Source organism: Stegodyphus dumicola, chromosome X1 (assembly GCF_044657685.1).
Source record: "Stegodyphus dumicola isolate Sdum_Otavi_A_Nest chromosome X1, ASM4465768v1".
NCBI classification, from domain to species: domain Eukaryota; kingdom Metazoa; phylum Arthropoda; class Arachnida; order Araneae; family Eresidae; genus Stegodyphus; species Stegodyphus dumicola.
In genome coordinates, this window is record NC_140780.1 from 189,651,530 (window position 1) to 189,668,645 (window position 17,116).

At 32.3% G+C, this 17,116-nt stretch overlaps 1 protein-coding gene across 2 annotated transcripts in view; it reads left to right on the forward strand.

Annotated features, from left to right (window-relative positions):
* The window catches only part of LOC118187911 (ankyrin repeat and SAM domain-containing protein 1A-like), a 411,400-nt gene that overhangs the window by 365,131 nt on the left and 29,153 nt on the right, over nucleotides 1-17,116 (forward strand). For both annotated transcript variants that reach the window (XM_085807269.1, XM_085807270.1), the window contains one exon: nucleotides 3,166-3,273. In XM_085807269.1, the coding sequence (XP_085663395.1) occupies nucleotides 3,166-3,273 (108 nt within the window). The remainder of the gene's footprint in view (nucleotides 1-3,165; nucleotides 3,274-17,116) is intronic.

Here is a 17,116-nt window from a genome sequence, read left to right on the forward strand (position 1 = left end):
GGACTTTCTAAGGGAAACTGGCTCGTATACACGTTACACATGGGGAAAACCACGAAAACGCCCATGCATCCAGCCCGTTCGCGGGATTCGAACCTCGGACCGAACTACCAGTGTTCAGCGACTTTACCGCTCGGCCGCTGGTGGGCCCCTACTGTTAGAAAGTCTCACTTTTTATTTTTATAGAACTTACACAAACTGTTTCTTTTATTATTTCAGATGGGCAAGAAATATTCTAATGTGCCAAAAAATAATAATAATATGGATGAAGTGGAGAAATTAACAGAATAGTGGAACAAACATGCAGAGCTAATTGAAAGACCAATCAGGAGGTCGCTTAGGGTGTGACATGTTAAAAGGTGTATTAGGTGCAGCATGACATACTTGGGCACATGAAAAGGGTGTAAAGTGCAAAAGCAATATTTGCATAGCATCTCGGTGTAAGTTATTGCACAGTGCACATTTCTTTAAATGATAGCTTTCGTTGAAATGTTGGAAATTGAAAAAACTCTCTACATGGATTGGCTTATGCAATTCCTAGATATAAATACAAATGTGTGGAACATCCTTGGGAGATGCCTGATAGCATGTCGCAAGCTGTCAGCAGACTGAGTTCATTTTTTGGTTATTTTGTTCATGTTTTCTTCAGTCGTAAGTCTTGGTAATGTTATAATATCTTTGTACCTCTTTGAAACACTGATGCACAACACTGCATACGAAAACCTTTTCCATCCTTAATTTTTACACACTGGTGTAAAAGCAATGTAGCAATAATAAAATATTCTGTAATTTTTTTCAATGCATGATTTCAGCTTTTAAATAATAGATACCTTGCACAATCAGAATGATGCATGCAGTTTTACCCCCCCCCCTTCCCGGATTTAGGGAGACTCCCAATTTCTAACCGTACTCCTGCCAACCTGATTTTCAACATATTCCGTCTGACTTTCTCTTATTCTTAAATTTTCTCGCAGCTTGGCTTAATACTTTGTTATTTGCACCCAAAAAAGTGTGTTTTTTTTTTTTTTTTCCCATTTGAAGGCGTGTGTTTTTCTGTAGATGCATATAAAAGAAACCCGAAGTTGTTTATCCCTGAGATGTGGCACGTTCTTACTTTGTGTGTGAGAGTCTGAAAACGTTGTGTTCCAGTTCCACAATGAAAATGAATTGCCGCTGTGGGTCATCAGTTATATATTTGCCAGTGAGCACAAAACAAAATCAAAGCTGTTTCGTTCGTCTTGCCCCTATAAAGGCAGCACAAGTTTCACGCGCTTCCCAGCAACAGTTTAAGAAACTGCAGTCTTTCGTCTTAGTATGTCTGTGAAAAAGGCAAAATTCTCATGTACTTTTCAAAAACAGTACACAGATGACATTTTCTAATATTTGATCAAGAAATAATTGTAATGCAATGTGTATCATTTGTCATTGTGATTTTTCAGTTTCGCATAGCAGAAGAGCTGATGTTCTTAAGCATATGCATACAGAAGGACAATGTGAGTTTTATTGGAAAAGAAATTTTTTTGTGGAAACAAAGGACCAAAATTTAATTATTGCAGAATGCCTGTTATGTGCCTTTAAACTGGAACACAACCGGCTGCTGAATGCATCGAATCATGCTGCAGCTTTTTACGTTTCCAGCAATAAAATCGCTAAGAAACACTCAAGTGCAAGGACAAAAGCAGCTGTGTTAGAAGAAATGGGTTTACGAAATTGGCATGAAAAGTAAATCTCCAATTACTGATTGCATTAAAACAGTTTCATTCTGCCTTTCTACAAATGGAAGCAGTAATACCAATGCAAAACTGTATCCAGTTGTTTCGTTTTTTCTTTCTTTCTTTCTTTTTTAATCCAGAGTCGTCTGAAATTAAGCGTAGTTACTTTCTGTTCTCACTTTTGAACGAGATACAACAGGCTTCAATATATAGCACAGCTAATTATTAAAACTTCAGAAAAGTACAATTCTTCAAGAAAATTGTTCAGCACATAGTGCCGAGAATGCGCCAGGTATTGTAGGCCTGAAGATTGATGTTGCATGCATCTTGAAAAAATTCATATGTGCAAATTATGAAATTCACTTGTCACCCCTTAAATTTAACAGTGAAAAAAGGTCAGCTTCTTTGCCAGTAAGCATGGGTAAACACATAGTTGATATTTATTATCTTGGAAAGATTGCTAAAAGGAAGGAAAAACTGAAATAATTCCAACAGCTGCATAATACTGAAATAAAAAATATGAAATATGTATGTTTATGCTGGTTATTTTTAGAGAAATGTTTATCTAGAATCCTCAACCAGTGGAATCCACACTTTTGTATTGTTTAAGGAAGAAGTAAATGCTTCTAGAGTTAAGATAAAAGGCTATGTTGAAAATATTAAATATTAAAATACCTTAGTAAATGGAAATGTAGTTATTACTTCCACTGTTAAAAATAGGTGTGAGAAAAATGAAGTAATTTCTGCACCTGCAAACAATTTAATTAGCAATTCTCAAATTAATACTACAAAATATTAGCATAAAGCTCTTCAAAAATAAAAAATAAAAAAATCACTTGACAAGAAACACATTTTCCTATTATTGTAAGTTTATCTTGTAAAGAATGAATATTTATGTTTTTTTTTTTTTTTCATACATTAATAAATTTTCTGGCTTTTTTGTACGCTTGATTTTGCCATCATTCGATGTTCTTAACACAATTCTATACTGCAGAATTACATCAATTCATGTTTTGCAATTTATTAGTGATGTGGTTAAAGTATTATTTAATGATTAGGGAAACTGAATAGAATATTTTTTGTTATTAGAAGATACAAGCAATAAAACTTTTTCCCGCCACATGTATTTTTCTGCATTATTTGCATTTAAGATATAGTAACTGAACTTTCGTATATTAATTAGTTGCTATTTAATTATTACTAATTCATTATTAAAAAATATATTTCCTTTCTACATACTTTTATTGTTTAAAAAATCTTTTTTTGTGGTGAGAAAATTCTTTTGATTTCTTTTAAAAAATATATATATATATATCCTGGTTTTTAAGTGTTGCAGGTTGGCAAGTATGTGCATGCTTTTGTTGGACTAAGTAATTTCTAAAGATAAAAAGGAAAAAAAAATTTTTTTTAATTATAAAAATCCAAACCTATATAAATTCTTTCCTCTTTATTTCAGGTTCTTAAAATACCAAAGTTAGGACATCGAAAACGTATTCTGGCATCTCTTGGTGACAAGCATTTTGATAATTTTTTGGATACTAATGATCTAGACTTATCAAAATTGGTATTTGTTCCTTTTATTTACGTTACATGTGATGCATGCCCTTAATTTCAGCCATAATGTGTAAAAATTTCTTAGTTATTCTCTTCTGGCTGTATCTCATTTCTTTTAATGGTATTTTCTGTGCTTGTTATTCTTATAATAAATTAAAATTTTAGAGAAATGTGAAATTTTTAAAACCATATGGCTTGAAACAAAACCACTGGGGACTTATACTGTGAAAATGGAGAATCAACTTACCTAGAATAAAAATTTCTGGGTGACTGATTAGTTTTTTGCTCAAGACCGGTATTATTCAAAAGAACGTTAGGCCTTTTTATTGGGGAGAAAAAAGGTTTATTGTTTTTTATTATCCCTTTGTTATCAGTAAACTTAGGAATTTTTAAATGGTATGGGGAAAACTTGAACACTCAGTAGTGAGGGTAGTCTCATAATATTCACTGGTATTAGAATATAAATTAGAGTAAGCATAATTATATGGAAAGTTCAATTGCACATCTCTTTGAATCTGCTCATAAAGACATGTATTTAAACAGAATTTGTTTGCTTTTCTAAACAAATTCTGTTTAAAGACCTGTATTTAAACAGAATTTGTTTATAAGGTGCAAAACAACCTTATAACAACATAGGAAAAACAAAAATATTTAAATATTTTCAAACATTTACAACATTGTTTTTACCCTTTTTTCAGAGAACTGTTACATAGTCATATTTTGTTGAACATAAATAAAAGTCTGCTTCTCCCTTCTAAAGTGCTGTTGTTTAGACCTCCTACCTTAGGGAGAAGTTATTTCTTTTTATGTTTCTTTGTTTTTGAGGGAATATTTTTGTTCCATGATAAACAGTGTTAACCCTCCACGTATGACGCGATTTGGACACATTCTGGTTCTGAAATGTGTGGGGGGTGTTATTTATTTATTTATTTTTATATATTACTGTTCACATCTTTATAAACTAAATTAGAGTAATGCAGAAATTTTAATTGTGTTTTTTAAATTTAAAAAGCATACAGTATTGCTCACACGATTTTAGCACACATGAATAAAAATATAAAAATACAAACAATGGTTCTGAAATACGGGGGCCCTTTTTTTTTTGGTAGTATTTTCTATCTTCATATATTACTATTTACATCTTTATAAGTGGAATTAGAATAATGCAGAATAGTATTTTAGTTTTAGGAAAAAATACAATACGCCTCACTTGATTTTACCGTGCATGGAATAAAAATTAAAAAAATGTAAACAATAGTACTCCCTTACAATGCTATAAACCTATAGTGCAATCTGGGTGCAAAACGAAATATAAGATAGTGAATATTGCAATATTCTTAGCCTATACTGAGAAAAAGCAGGATCTGCATTGAAAATAACAGAGATAAACTTAACACATGCTATTTTCACGCGATCTGTATTACAAGACGGATTTTGTAGCCCATGGAATTCGCGGGTGCCGTATGCAGAGGGTTAAATATCATCATAGATACATAAGGAAAAAAGTAGAGGTTAAAATGTGGTGTCCTTTTGTTGGGATAAGGAATTTTTTCCTTACTGTGGCAAAAATTAATGGAAATGCTAACAGGTAGTGAAAATTTATCTGTGAATCAAATAATGAAGTAAATAACAATGGCTTTAAATTTCACGATTTCAATATGATAAGACTAGTCACTTATCGTAAAGGTTCTCTTTGCTTATCAATCCTTTCTGAAGCTTCAGAATTAAATTTTTGTGCCATATCACATAAGTTTTACCCGTTTACAGCAAAATATGTATCCATTAAAAAAATAGAGTAATTAAGCTATAAAGAAAAGAAATAATTGTTTAACATTTCATATTCATATTTTTAATATGTTCTACAAATTACGCTAAGTGAAAAGATTTGGTCGTCTGTTAAAGCAAAATCATTTGTAGTATTTTCTGTCCTATGCAAAAATCCTTTCTCATCCACAACATGTCAGAAGGCCTTAGTTTTCATGTAAAGTAATATGCATAGTGATGCTCCTCTTAATTAAAACCTTAGGCCAAAATAATAGCATCAAACTTAAATAGAATTTCTTAAAAAGGAAAAGAAAGCGAGGTCCAAACATATATAGGTAGCAGGACTTACCCTTAAAACTCATTGTAAAAAAAAAAAAAAAGAGCTAATTTTGTCTGTTGCAATGACAACATTTTGGGGCACCATCACAATCCTAAATAAAATCATAGCTACTCATAGATACCTCAATAGCAAGCCTGAAGTGTAAAAAATACCTGCAAACTTTACTTAACTGTATAAATATGAATATGGAAATTTTACTCTATGAATTAAGAGAAATACTCATAGCATTAGGAATGTGAAAGTAATAGCTCTACTTCTTTGGGTGCATTTTATCACTTTGACAGCAATGTGCGAGTGGAATTGCAAGGATGAAATGAAATAATACATTAAAAAATTTTGGCTTTGACTAGAGATATTAACTCCAAGGATTAAAAATATATAAGAGTCCATCATGCATTCTCATAAAGCTTATTTGCTAACTCTTTCAACATATAGTTAGTGCTAAACTTTATGAAAAACAACAGAAACAGAAGATGGTGATTTTCTAATACCTGGAATCCAGGTCCCTGATGATGTAATGATCTGTTGTATATATTTTTGTAAATAGTTTTACATCATACATTTGGTGATTTGTAATTCTTTCTGATTTTATTGTAAACAATATATTTGTATACTTATATGATAACTTTTATGTACACAGTATAATGTCATTTACTGATATATGCTCTGTGATGAGTGAAAAATATTTATTTTATCCCCAAAATGTTACATATTTCATAAAGGCTACTTGCTCAGTTTTTTTCTTTAAATTCTCAAGTAAATTACAAATGCAAAGGTTGTGTGTAAATGGGTGAATTTTAATGACTAGCCTAATGCACGAAATGCACTTCAATTATTTTGCAACTGTGTATTCCATATCCATGATAATGTGCAAAGAACTGCTGACTACAGTTACTGCCAATTACATGATCGTAATATGAATTAGAAGTAACTTCAAATAAAATTTTTAGCAATGTTCATTTTTGTATTCATACACACATATCTAATAAGTAATATGTTTACATGCACATAGAGAGAGAGTTGTGATGGTTTAAAAAACGGGTCCCCAACCTTTTTGTTCCTAAGACCGTATTCTAGAATATCTGTCGGACGGCAGGCACCATTTACTTTTCCAAGATGAATTTATAGTTAGGTAGAGTTAACACATGCACATTAAAAATGAGAAAACTGTCACATAGAATTTTATTGAAAACTAAAGCATTTTTATTGTGATCGCGTAGCAGCGGGCATATGTTAAGCAATGATGCCTGCAGGCATAGAGTTGAGAATCCCTGGTTTAGAAGTTGTTGATGTATGTTTATTAGTATTAAAGTTATGAATAAGATTTATATTAATATATGTATATACAAATGTTTTTTTCATCATTCATAATTATAAATCCATAAATTTCCAATGTTTCAATATGTAGCATTTATTATAAAAATATAGTTTTTAATGTGTTTATAATCTTAAAAGCAATTCATTAATAACATGAAGCTAATAAGCATACAAATTTATTGTGTATCCTCATGATTACATAATCTGTGTTTTAATAAATATCATACTCGGTGGTTATGGCACCATTTACTTTTCCAAGATGAATTTATAGTTAGGTAAAGTTAATACATGCACATTAAAAATGAGAAAACTGTCACTTAGAATTTTATTGAAAACTAAAACATTTTTATTGTTATCGCATAGCAGCGGGCATATGTTAAGCAATGGTGCCCACAGGCATAGAGTTGAGAACCCCTGGTTTAGAAGTTGTTGATGTATGTTTATTAGTATTACAGTAATGAATAAGATTTATATTAATGTATGTATGTACAAATGTTTTTTTTTCATCATTCATAATAATAAATCCATAAATTTCCAATATGTAGCATTGATTATAAAAATATAGTTCTTAATGTGTTTATAATCTAAAAAGCAATTTATTAATAACATGAAGGTAATAGCATACAAATTTATTGTGTATCCTCATTATTACATAATCTGTGTTTTAATAAATATACATAATCGGTGGTTATGCTTTAATAAATATACATAGTCAGTGGTTATGGCACCATTTACTTTTCCAAGATGAACTTATAGTTAGGTAGAGTTAAAACATGCACATTAAAAGTGAGAAAACTGTCACATAGAATTTTATTGAAAACTAAAACATTTTTATTGTGATTGCATAGCAATGGTGCCCGCAGGCATAGAGATTCAATTTTAAAGTAGTAAAAGTAATTAGCAGAGAAGTAAAGTCGTGCATATACAAACAGATTTTTAAAAAATTATTCACCTTAAATTTAATTAAAAAAAAATATGCTGTTATATAACAACATTTCTTTTCACACGATCAGCATGAAATACGACAAATTTGGTGAACTTTCCACAATGAATGATTTGTAAGCAAATCATTGGAAATAGCACATCATACTGTCTAATCTGCAATTTCCTCGATTATAAATTTAATGAATATCTAAACATTTTGAAAGCGACTTATACAGTTATACTACAGAAACAGCAATATATAGAGAGAGAGAGGGAGAGAGCCCTTTTTCCATATTTCTTCAATTAAATCGGCTTCTGTTTCCACCCTTCAAGATCTCACAGTTGCAGCGATCACCTTATTGAAAATCACCCGCAATCCGTCATAAGCAGAACTTTCGTCTGATTCATTGATCTTTACGTCGAACATAGCTGCAAATGAAACATTTTCGAAAACTTTTCAAGTTGTTCCTCATAGCTGGGACACTCCTTCATCGGCTTGCTGGAACATTTCTTGGAAACCTCCCATTTAAGCCAGTGTTACTAGAATCTCGTTTCTGGGAAATGTCCCACCTAGCCGCTCATCTCTATATATAATAGCCCCTTTACAGGTATTAGGTAGAAAGTGGTAGAACTTTATAAGTAGAAGTTGGGCAAAGGTGAAAGATGGATGAAAAGTACGTACTTTGTCAAGGCAGTTTGATTTCTCAGTAGGGAATTTGTCTACCTTTAAAAGTGATTCAACAGTCACAATGCTGTGGTATGTTTATTACTTGTTTATCTAAACCCGACTTGGGTAGGTTGTTCTGTTCTTCCTTTATAACATATATTAGGCCTTGCTTGTTTTCCGCCAAAGGACTGTGAGCTATAAGCTGCAGCTTGTCTCTAAGCTCAGTTGGGTTGAACAGACATTCTCTCTCTTAAGGAAGTTTTTCACTTTTCTTGTTTATAATGACATATGGTACTATCACCCATAAAATGAAATGTTTTGCCACTGGTATACTAGAGAACAGGCACACATGACATTCAGTAATCTGCACAGTAGTTGTCCAGCATAGTACCAGAAGCTTACACCTGTAGCTGAGTACTGTAATATTTAGAAGTTAGTAACTTGGAAATGGCAAGAGATTTGAGGCATGCATACCTGCCAACTTTTACGACTTTTTCGTAATTTTTACGAAAATGCATTTGTCTTTACAATTTTACGATCGTAATCCATTTTTTTTTACGATTTTTTTCCTTTTTCAAGTGTTTTTAGTGATTTTTGTCAAAATTTTAGAATTTTTCACCAATTGCATCGTGTTTTACCTCCAACTACCGCCAGTAACCTGCGGTTTCTCCCAACTCGCTGCTTAACCAGCCAATCCAATGCGCTGAACTTGTTCCTCCCACTCTTTTCTTTGTGGGTGCCAGATTATTTTTTGCGCGTTCACTTCAGCAGCAAGGGAATTACTCAGCTCGGACTCAGCAAGCATGGATTGTCGCGTTCTGTTTTTTTTTTTTTTTTTCTTTGCACGTGCTACGAATTTTCTTAATACGTCGTTGTTACGAAATGAGTTCAAGAAAACCGTATTCTCAATATTTTCGGCCTGCCTACAAAGCCGAATTTCCAACAATTAAAGAATCCTTCAAAGGAAATAACTATGCATTTTGCAACGTGTGCGTGTGTGACTTCATAATAAGTCATGGTGGAAGAAGCGACATTGTGAAGCATGTTAAGTCTAAAAAGCATGAAGTTAATGCTTCGGCTTCGACAACGTCAAAGAAAGTGGGTGATTTTTTTTTCAAATTCGGCTGCGAATTCGGTTGCCGGTGTCATTTTGGCAGAATGTTTGTTTACTGCATTCCTCATCGAACACAATGTGCCGCTAAGTGCTGTTCTGGAGAAGATAGACTTGATGTCCTAGTTGGTACCTTAAAAAGAGCTGATGGAACACCAAAATATGATAGACTAGCAAGAGTTTTATGTGCTATTCTTGTAATTCCACACAGTAATGCTGAGTGCGAGAGAGTCTTCAGTGTTGTGAAGGAAAAAAAAAAACTATGTTTCGTTTTTCAACTTCACCAAAAACTCTAGAAAACATTTTAATTGCTACATGTTATGAGGAAACTAATTGTTATGACAGGAAATTTTCCAAAGAATTTTTGGCTAAAGCCAAAAAATGCACTCTAAATTCATTGCAATAATTTTTTTGTGTAACATTAAGTTCTTGTTTTATGTTTCCTAATAAATTTTTTATTTACTACTTAATTGAGATTTACTAATGTAAGTACAATTTTCTTTTTTCTATTTGTATAAATTGTTATTTTTTTAATATCAAAGCATGATATTAATTCTTCGTGTTCTGAATTTTGGAGAAATCTTCTGAATTTTTATCTTTAGAGGTTGGCAGATATGTGTTTTGAATTTAAAATATTTCATTACAATGTGGATATTCTTCTATGTAGTTAAAAATTCTGTAGCTTGTTAAGAAATTAAGGATGTGTTAAGATCAAATATAGCAGTGTTTATGAAGGTCTGCGGTAAATGGTGGGATCATATTAAGAATCCGAGTGACGTTTTCACATGATGGAGATCAAGGTTTGGCATATTTTTGGTGATTTAAATACCATGTATACAAGAAAATCCAAGATATTTTTGAAAAAAATTTCAAAGAGTCAATCTGTGGTAGTAATATAAATTAATCCTCCTGCTCAATAAAAATGAGTATTCTGAATATATTCATGTAAGTGTCTGTAGTGTAAAATAATAAGAAATGAAATGCTGTTGGTACGTATGAGACTGGGGTAGACAATAACAAGAAACTTAGTATTTTTTTAAACTTAGTATTTAGTATTTTTAGTTCATCATTTTGCTTATAACTCTCTCTTTATGCATTTAGGTAGTTAAAAGTGCAGATACTTTTTTATTTGATAGTCAAGAGTTTTATTTACAAAATAGAAAGTTTAAAGCTATCAGAATCAGCAAAATTTAATGGAAACCTAGCCTCCAACTGGCAAAATGGCTGCAATTTTCCAAAATTTGTAAAGTACCCAGTAGATTACATAATAAGGAAGAGAAGGTGCATGATAATACTTTTCTTCCTGTAACAGGAATTCACGATCTTGAAATACACTGATAGAATTTGTGCAGAAGAGGGTGTAGACCTTAAATTATATGAAATTAAGATGAAATTTACAGAATATTGTGTACCTAAAAAAAAAACATTGCACATAAAAGACATTTACTCTTTACTAGTTATCAGCTATGTCCAAAACTGTAGAAAATTATGTAACTGACGTTTGAAATAAAGCTCGAAAATGTGAGTTTGCACAATCAACGGACAGTTTGATAGAGGATAAAATTGTTTGTTGTATTAGAGATTATTGCATGCAAGATAGTTGAGATTAGGAAAAAGTTCTTATATTTGCTGATCTGCAGATATAAGTGCGCTTTGAATGAAAATAAGAGACACATAGTGGGAAAGAAACTAAATAAGCATTACAAGAATATATCCAAAGAGGTAAGTACTAAGTAACAAGGGACCAAAGTTTATTCTAAATGTGAAACATCTCTTGAATATTGGAAGTGGCATATGGGGGAGGGGAATCTGTCATAAAAGTTAAAAGGCAAATGATTTTGTGAATCAGTATGAAAGATATAATTTTTTTTTTTAATGAAGCTATCAAGGTAAACAAAAAAGAAAGATTAAATTATTTATCATATCCCTGAGCAAGAAATAGAATTTTATTTAGAACTTTCAGTCCTAGTATGGATAACAAAGAAGAGAAAAGGACTCTTGATGATTATATAAATAAAAAGAAATTTAATTTGCAATTAGATGCTGGAACAATGGGAAGCATTATTTCTAAAAGCACAAAATGCATTGCGTTCTAGTACAGAAGTCTGAAATTAAATGATTACGTATATTTTCTGCAGGGGGAAAAAGGGAAACTATATAAAATATTCTAATTAACTGTCAGTATGGAAAAAAAATAATTATCAGTTGTAGGAATAGAATTCCAAGTTATAGATAAAGAAGTGTCTTCTATAGATAATTATGTAACCGACATTTGGAATAAAGCTAGAACATGTAAGTTTGCACAATCAACAGACAGTTTGATAAAGGATAAAATTATTTTTTGTATTAGGGATTATTGCCAGCAAAATAATTGAGATTAGGAAAAAGTTCTTATATTTGCTGATCTGCAGATATAAGTGCACTTTGAATGAAAATAATAGACACATAGTGGGAAAGAAACTAAATAAACATAACAAGAATATATCCAAAGAGGTAAATACTGAGAAACAAGGGACCAAAGTTTATTCTAAATGTGAAACATCTCTTGAATATTGGAAGTGACCTGCATGTGGGGGGGGGGAAAGTCGTAAATGTTAAAAGGCAAATGATTTTGTGAATCAGTATGAAAGATATAATTTTTTTTTTTTAAATGAAGCTATCAAGGTAAACAAAAAAGAGATTAAATTATTTAGTCCTAGTATAGATAAACCTTCTATATCAAGGGGGGGGGAAATCGTGTCTTGAATTAAGTTTGATGCAAAAAGTATGTCTATGAAAGACTGTGGAGGAATGTTGAGACACATTTGAAAAATTAGGGTGTTTAAGAGAGGAATATAAAATTCAATTAAAATGAGAGGCAGTACCAGTAATTCATCCTCTAAGAAAAATACCTGTACGAGATAAAGCGAAGAACAAACTGCAAGGAATGGGGAATTTAAATGACATTGAGAAAATAAGACAACCAAATGAATGGATAAATTCAATGGTCACTCTTGTCAAACCTAATAATATATGTTTGTTAAACATATGAAGTTTGTTTATATATATGTTTGTTAAACAAACGAAGTTGTCACTAGAATGCCAAAAGCAAAAATATTTTCTGTTTTAATTGCTAATAGTGGTATATGCAAATCCAGCTTGATGAAAAATTGATAATTTGTATACTTTCATTATCACTTTTGGCAGATGCAAATTTAAGATATTAACATTTAACTCCAGAAACTTGGCAAAGAAAGTTTAACCAAATAATAGGATCTCTTAACCATTTTTTTGCTCCATGCACCCCTTTCACCATTGCTGGATGATCATATCCTCCTTTCTGAAATTAAAAAAATACATATACATTTATGTAAATTTAGATTATTTTTTATTGTGTTTTAAAAATATTCTTTTTAATGTGTTAAAATGAAAATATAGAAAATGTTGATAAATACCAGAACTTGAATAAAAATAGTTTTTATATTCATAAACAAAAATTTAACAGGTAAATAAAAGGCTGATCCCATTCCCTTCCCACTGAAACTCCCCCGGTTGATAACTCTTGGTCTAGAATAAGTTGTCTTATTGATGATACGTACAACTTAAGAGAACAACTTAACAGATTACTTACAACTTAAGAAAAAACTCCAGAAAACAGGAGAAAATAATCTAAAGTTCGATAAGGCTAAGTGTAATAAAAGTTAATCTTGAATTATGTATAGGACAGGAGTTATATGAAGACAGGTTAAAAACCTGATTTCTCTAAAATGAAAACAGTTAATAGAATGCTACAACCTAAGCATGTGCGTAACATATTTAGGAATCATCAATTACTAAATTTATTCCCAACTTAACTGCTATTAAAGTGGAACATTAAAACAGTTACTTGAGAGAAATGATCAGGTGTTGGATTGAAAAACATCAAAAAGCTTAAAGAATTGTTTAATCTAAATAAAGATGTAACTTTTTCAATAGATGGAAGCTCTAAAGAATCATTTTCTTGCCTAACTACTGTTGGCTGGTCCTCAGTCATTTCGCTATATGGCAAAGAAAAATGAAAGATGAAATCCATTGTGAATTTCAAGTTATATGCACTGAAACTTTCTCATTTTTATGAAACTCAAATAGCCTTCAAACCTGTCTTATTTGTGAGGAAAAAATTGGCTAATAATAAAAAGTCAAATGTGGAGAGATGCCTCACAACTAAACACGTGTCATTTAGTACTACACTGCTCAAAACAATTAAAGGATATTGCAGTTTTAGGTGGATCTTGTGGCTGGGAAACTTTTTAGCTGATTGATACATGGTCGACAGACGTAGTATATGAGAATAAATTGCATATGTTTGGAAGAAAAAAATGCATTTTATTGCGCATTTATGTACAAAAGGGAAAAAGCACAATTTGTGCATATGAGAAAAAAGAATAAAAAAGGTGTTTTCTTCAAAGGAAATCATTTTCAGTAGGGGGTATGGTTTCCACGGATGGCCATCAACGGTGAACACCTTTGAGGCACAGTCAATGAGGCTATAATCACGAGTTGGGATATTCTGTCCCACTCTTTCAGAAGAGCTCTTTTCAGTTCTTGGAGAGTTTGTGGGGGTGGTTGGCGGACAACAACTCGTCTTCCTAGAGCGTCCCAAACGTGCTCTATTGGATTCATGTCTGGAGAACACGCTGTCCATTCCATATGTACGATGCCTTTCTCGACAAGGAAATCCTCCACCAGGTTAACAAGATGTGGCCTGCAGTTATCGTCCATTAAAATGAAGTCATTTCCGATTGCTGCAGCGTAAGGGACTACAATAGGTCTGAGGATCTCATCCCTATATCGGCGACCAGTCAGAGGTCCATCTCGAATGATGTAGAGGTCTGTGCGCCTGTCAGTAGAGATGCCACCATACACCAACACTCCCCCACCGCCAAATCTGACACTTTCGTGCATGAACGCAAGATTATTCCTACTGCCACGGTCCCTCCAGATGAAAATACGCCTATTATCACGATGAACAGAAAAAAGAACATTGCTCCATTCATTTCTCCTCCAGTTCACTTGCTCTGTTGCCCACTCCCTGCAGTCGCGAAGATGCCTTGATATTAGTCTAACACATACCATCAGTGGCGAGCATACAGACCTACACCACGGAGTCGGTTTCGGACAGTCTGAGTTGAAACTGTGCTGCCAGTAGCCAAGCGAAGGTGTTGTTGGAGAAAAGTAGCATTCATATTTCGGTGTCTTCGAGTCGTTAACACTAAATAACGATCTTCATTGGGGGTTGTTGCCCATCTACGACCTTGCCTTGGTCTTCGGCCTGCACTTCCAGTTTCCAAAAAATGGTTCCAGATCCTGGAAATCACACTTTAAGACACTCCAATGGCTTGCGCTACTTCGGCTTGAGTTTGGCCCCCTTCTAAGCTACCAACAACTCTCCAAGCTTCTAAATCGGTTAAATGACTTCGCTGAGACGTACTCATCGAAACAAAGCAGTTACTGAATGCTGATCATCCTTGTCTTCATTGTCTTTTGTACAGTTGAAAGTCAAATTTCATTCGCTGCCTCTGAAGCGACGTTTTTGACGTCGAACTCAAAATTAGCATACTCTACAGTTTGAAAATCAGAAAAATTTGCATTTGTGATTCTCTTCTTCCATTTTCGGCAAAAAAAATTTCGCTTATATCTTTATTTTATATAAAACTTACAATATCCTTTAATTGTTTTGAGCAGTGTATATGCCTGTTGATGATGCAATGAAGAAAGCAATTAAGGAACTTCAGAATAGTCAAGGAAAATCAAGTTCAGTGATTAATTACTGAATGCAATCTTCCAATAATGTTAATATTGCAAGTTTTGTGATTAGTCAAGAGATAAGCTATATACAGACGGCAGATACAAAAAAAAAATTGTTTCATGAATGCATCTGAAGAGCTGCTTTGAAATTTTAAGAACAAAGTGGATATTCTTAAAAAAAAATTAAAGAGTTACCCATACTAAAATAATGAAAGATCAAAATGTCTTCGAATATAACCAACAAGCAAATCAAAGATCTGAAATTGGTTTCAGCTTTATCAATAACAGTTGAAGAGTTTTGTGACTTAAATTGTTTGTGTTGAAGAGTTTTGTGACTGTTTGTGCAAGTTTCACTTTTCGTATGATTTATTTCATCTACAGGTTCCAAAGAAGAACTTTTAGGATTATTGCCACTCAAAGGTCAAGCACATGGAGAGGATATAGCAAATGCTGTAATTGGATGCATTGAAAAACATATTGCATTTGATGAAATTGTCTTAGTTGCAACAGACGGCAAAAAGTATGACCGGTGTAAAAAATGGTTGTGTTGTTATTTTGAAACAAAAGAATTAGTTGCGAGATACTAAATGAGCATTCTATCATTTATCAAGAAGTGCTTTGTGCACAGACATTTCCAGAAACAATTTGTGAAGTTATGGAATTGCTGATTAAGATCATCAACTCCATTATAGTTAAAGCACATAATCATTGCCAGTTTAAAGAAATTTAGTTGAAATGCAAAGTGAGAATGCAGATCTGCTGCTGCATAATACATTGATTATCAAAAGGAAACGTTTCATGTCTTTACTAACAGAAATTAAACCATTTCACCTTGAAAAGGGTATTTAATATCCAGAACTAACAAATGATCAGTGGATCCAAAACTTTTATTTCATGATAGACGTTATGCCTCGTGTAAATCAGCTTAATCAAAAACTACAGGGAAAAAGAAACATAATTTTTTCGACGTTAGAAGTTATTTCATTTGAAAACAAATTATCTCTTTTTCACTCAAGATTTTAAAAGAGAAACTTTGATTCATTTTCCAAGCCTGTGGAAATATCACCAAGAAAATAGTTCTGATATTGACATTTGGTATTTCAAGACAACAGTTTTTAAATATGAGAGAAGTTTTTCCCAGCAGGTTTCAGGAATTCGGAAACAACAAAGTGACGTTAGCCTTTGTTAAAAAAAAAAAAAAAAAAAAAACCCTCTTAATACTACTGTAACAGAATTAAATTTTTCTCACTGTAATATTGACACTGGCAACTTCAAAATCCAATTGCTGGATTTAAAAACAAAGAATTGCGGAGCTCAAAATTTGAGCCTCTTAACGCTGATATAGAAACATTGGCAAAAAATAAATGTGAGCTTAGTTCAAAGCACTAATGGACTGCTTTGAAAGACCTGGAGCAGGAAGATATGTTGTTTTTTTAACTCATAAAATAGTATTTATTATACATATAATGAACTAAAAAAACTAGTGTTTGCTGTACTTTCCTTATTCATGTCTATGTTTTCATGTGAACAATCATTTTCAAGCATGAACGTTATTAACAGTAATTTGAGAAGTCATCTTATTGATGAGAACTTGAAATCATGCTTAAAATTAAAAACAACAACATGCAAACCCGAGTTACACAAACTCTCCAAGCAGATGCATGGCCATTGTTCACTTTAGCGTTTGTTCGTCATTATTATGATTTAAGTTTTTGGATATATTTCAGTTTTATTTCATCAATAAATAGTATCGTTATTAAGTGTTATATCAAGTTTTATCCAGCATACCTACATAGTTTAACTAAGACTTAAAAACTGAAGTATTAATTTAATTTTAGGGAGTGTTGAGTGAAAAAAGCTGTAGTGTTGAGAATTGAGAAAGGTATGTTAAGGTGGTTTTGACATATAGAGAGGATGAATGGAAGAAGATGCTTGAAACAAATATACAAGACTAGTGTGGATGG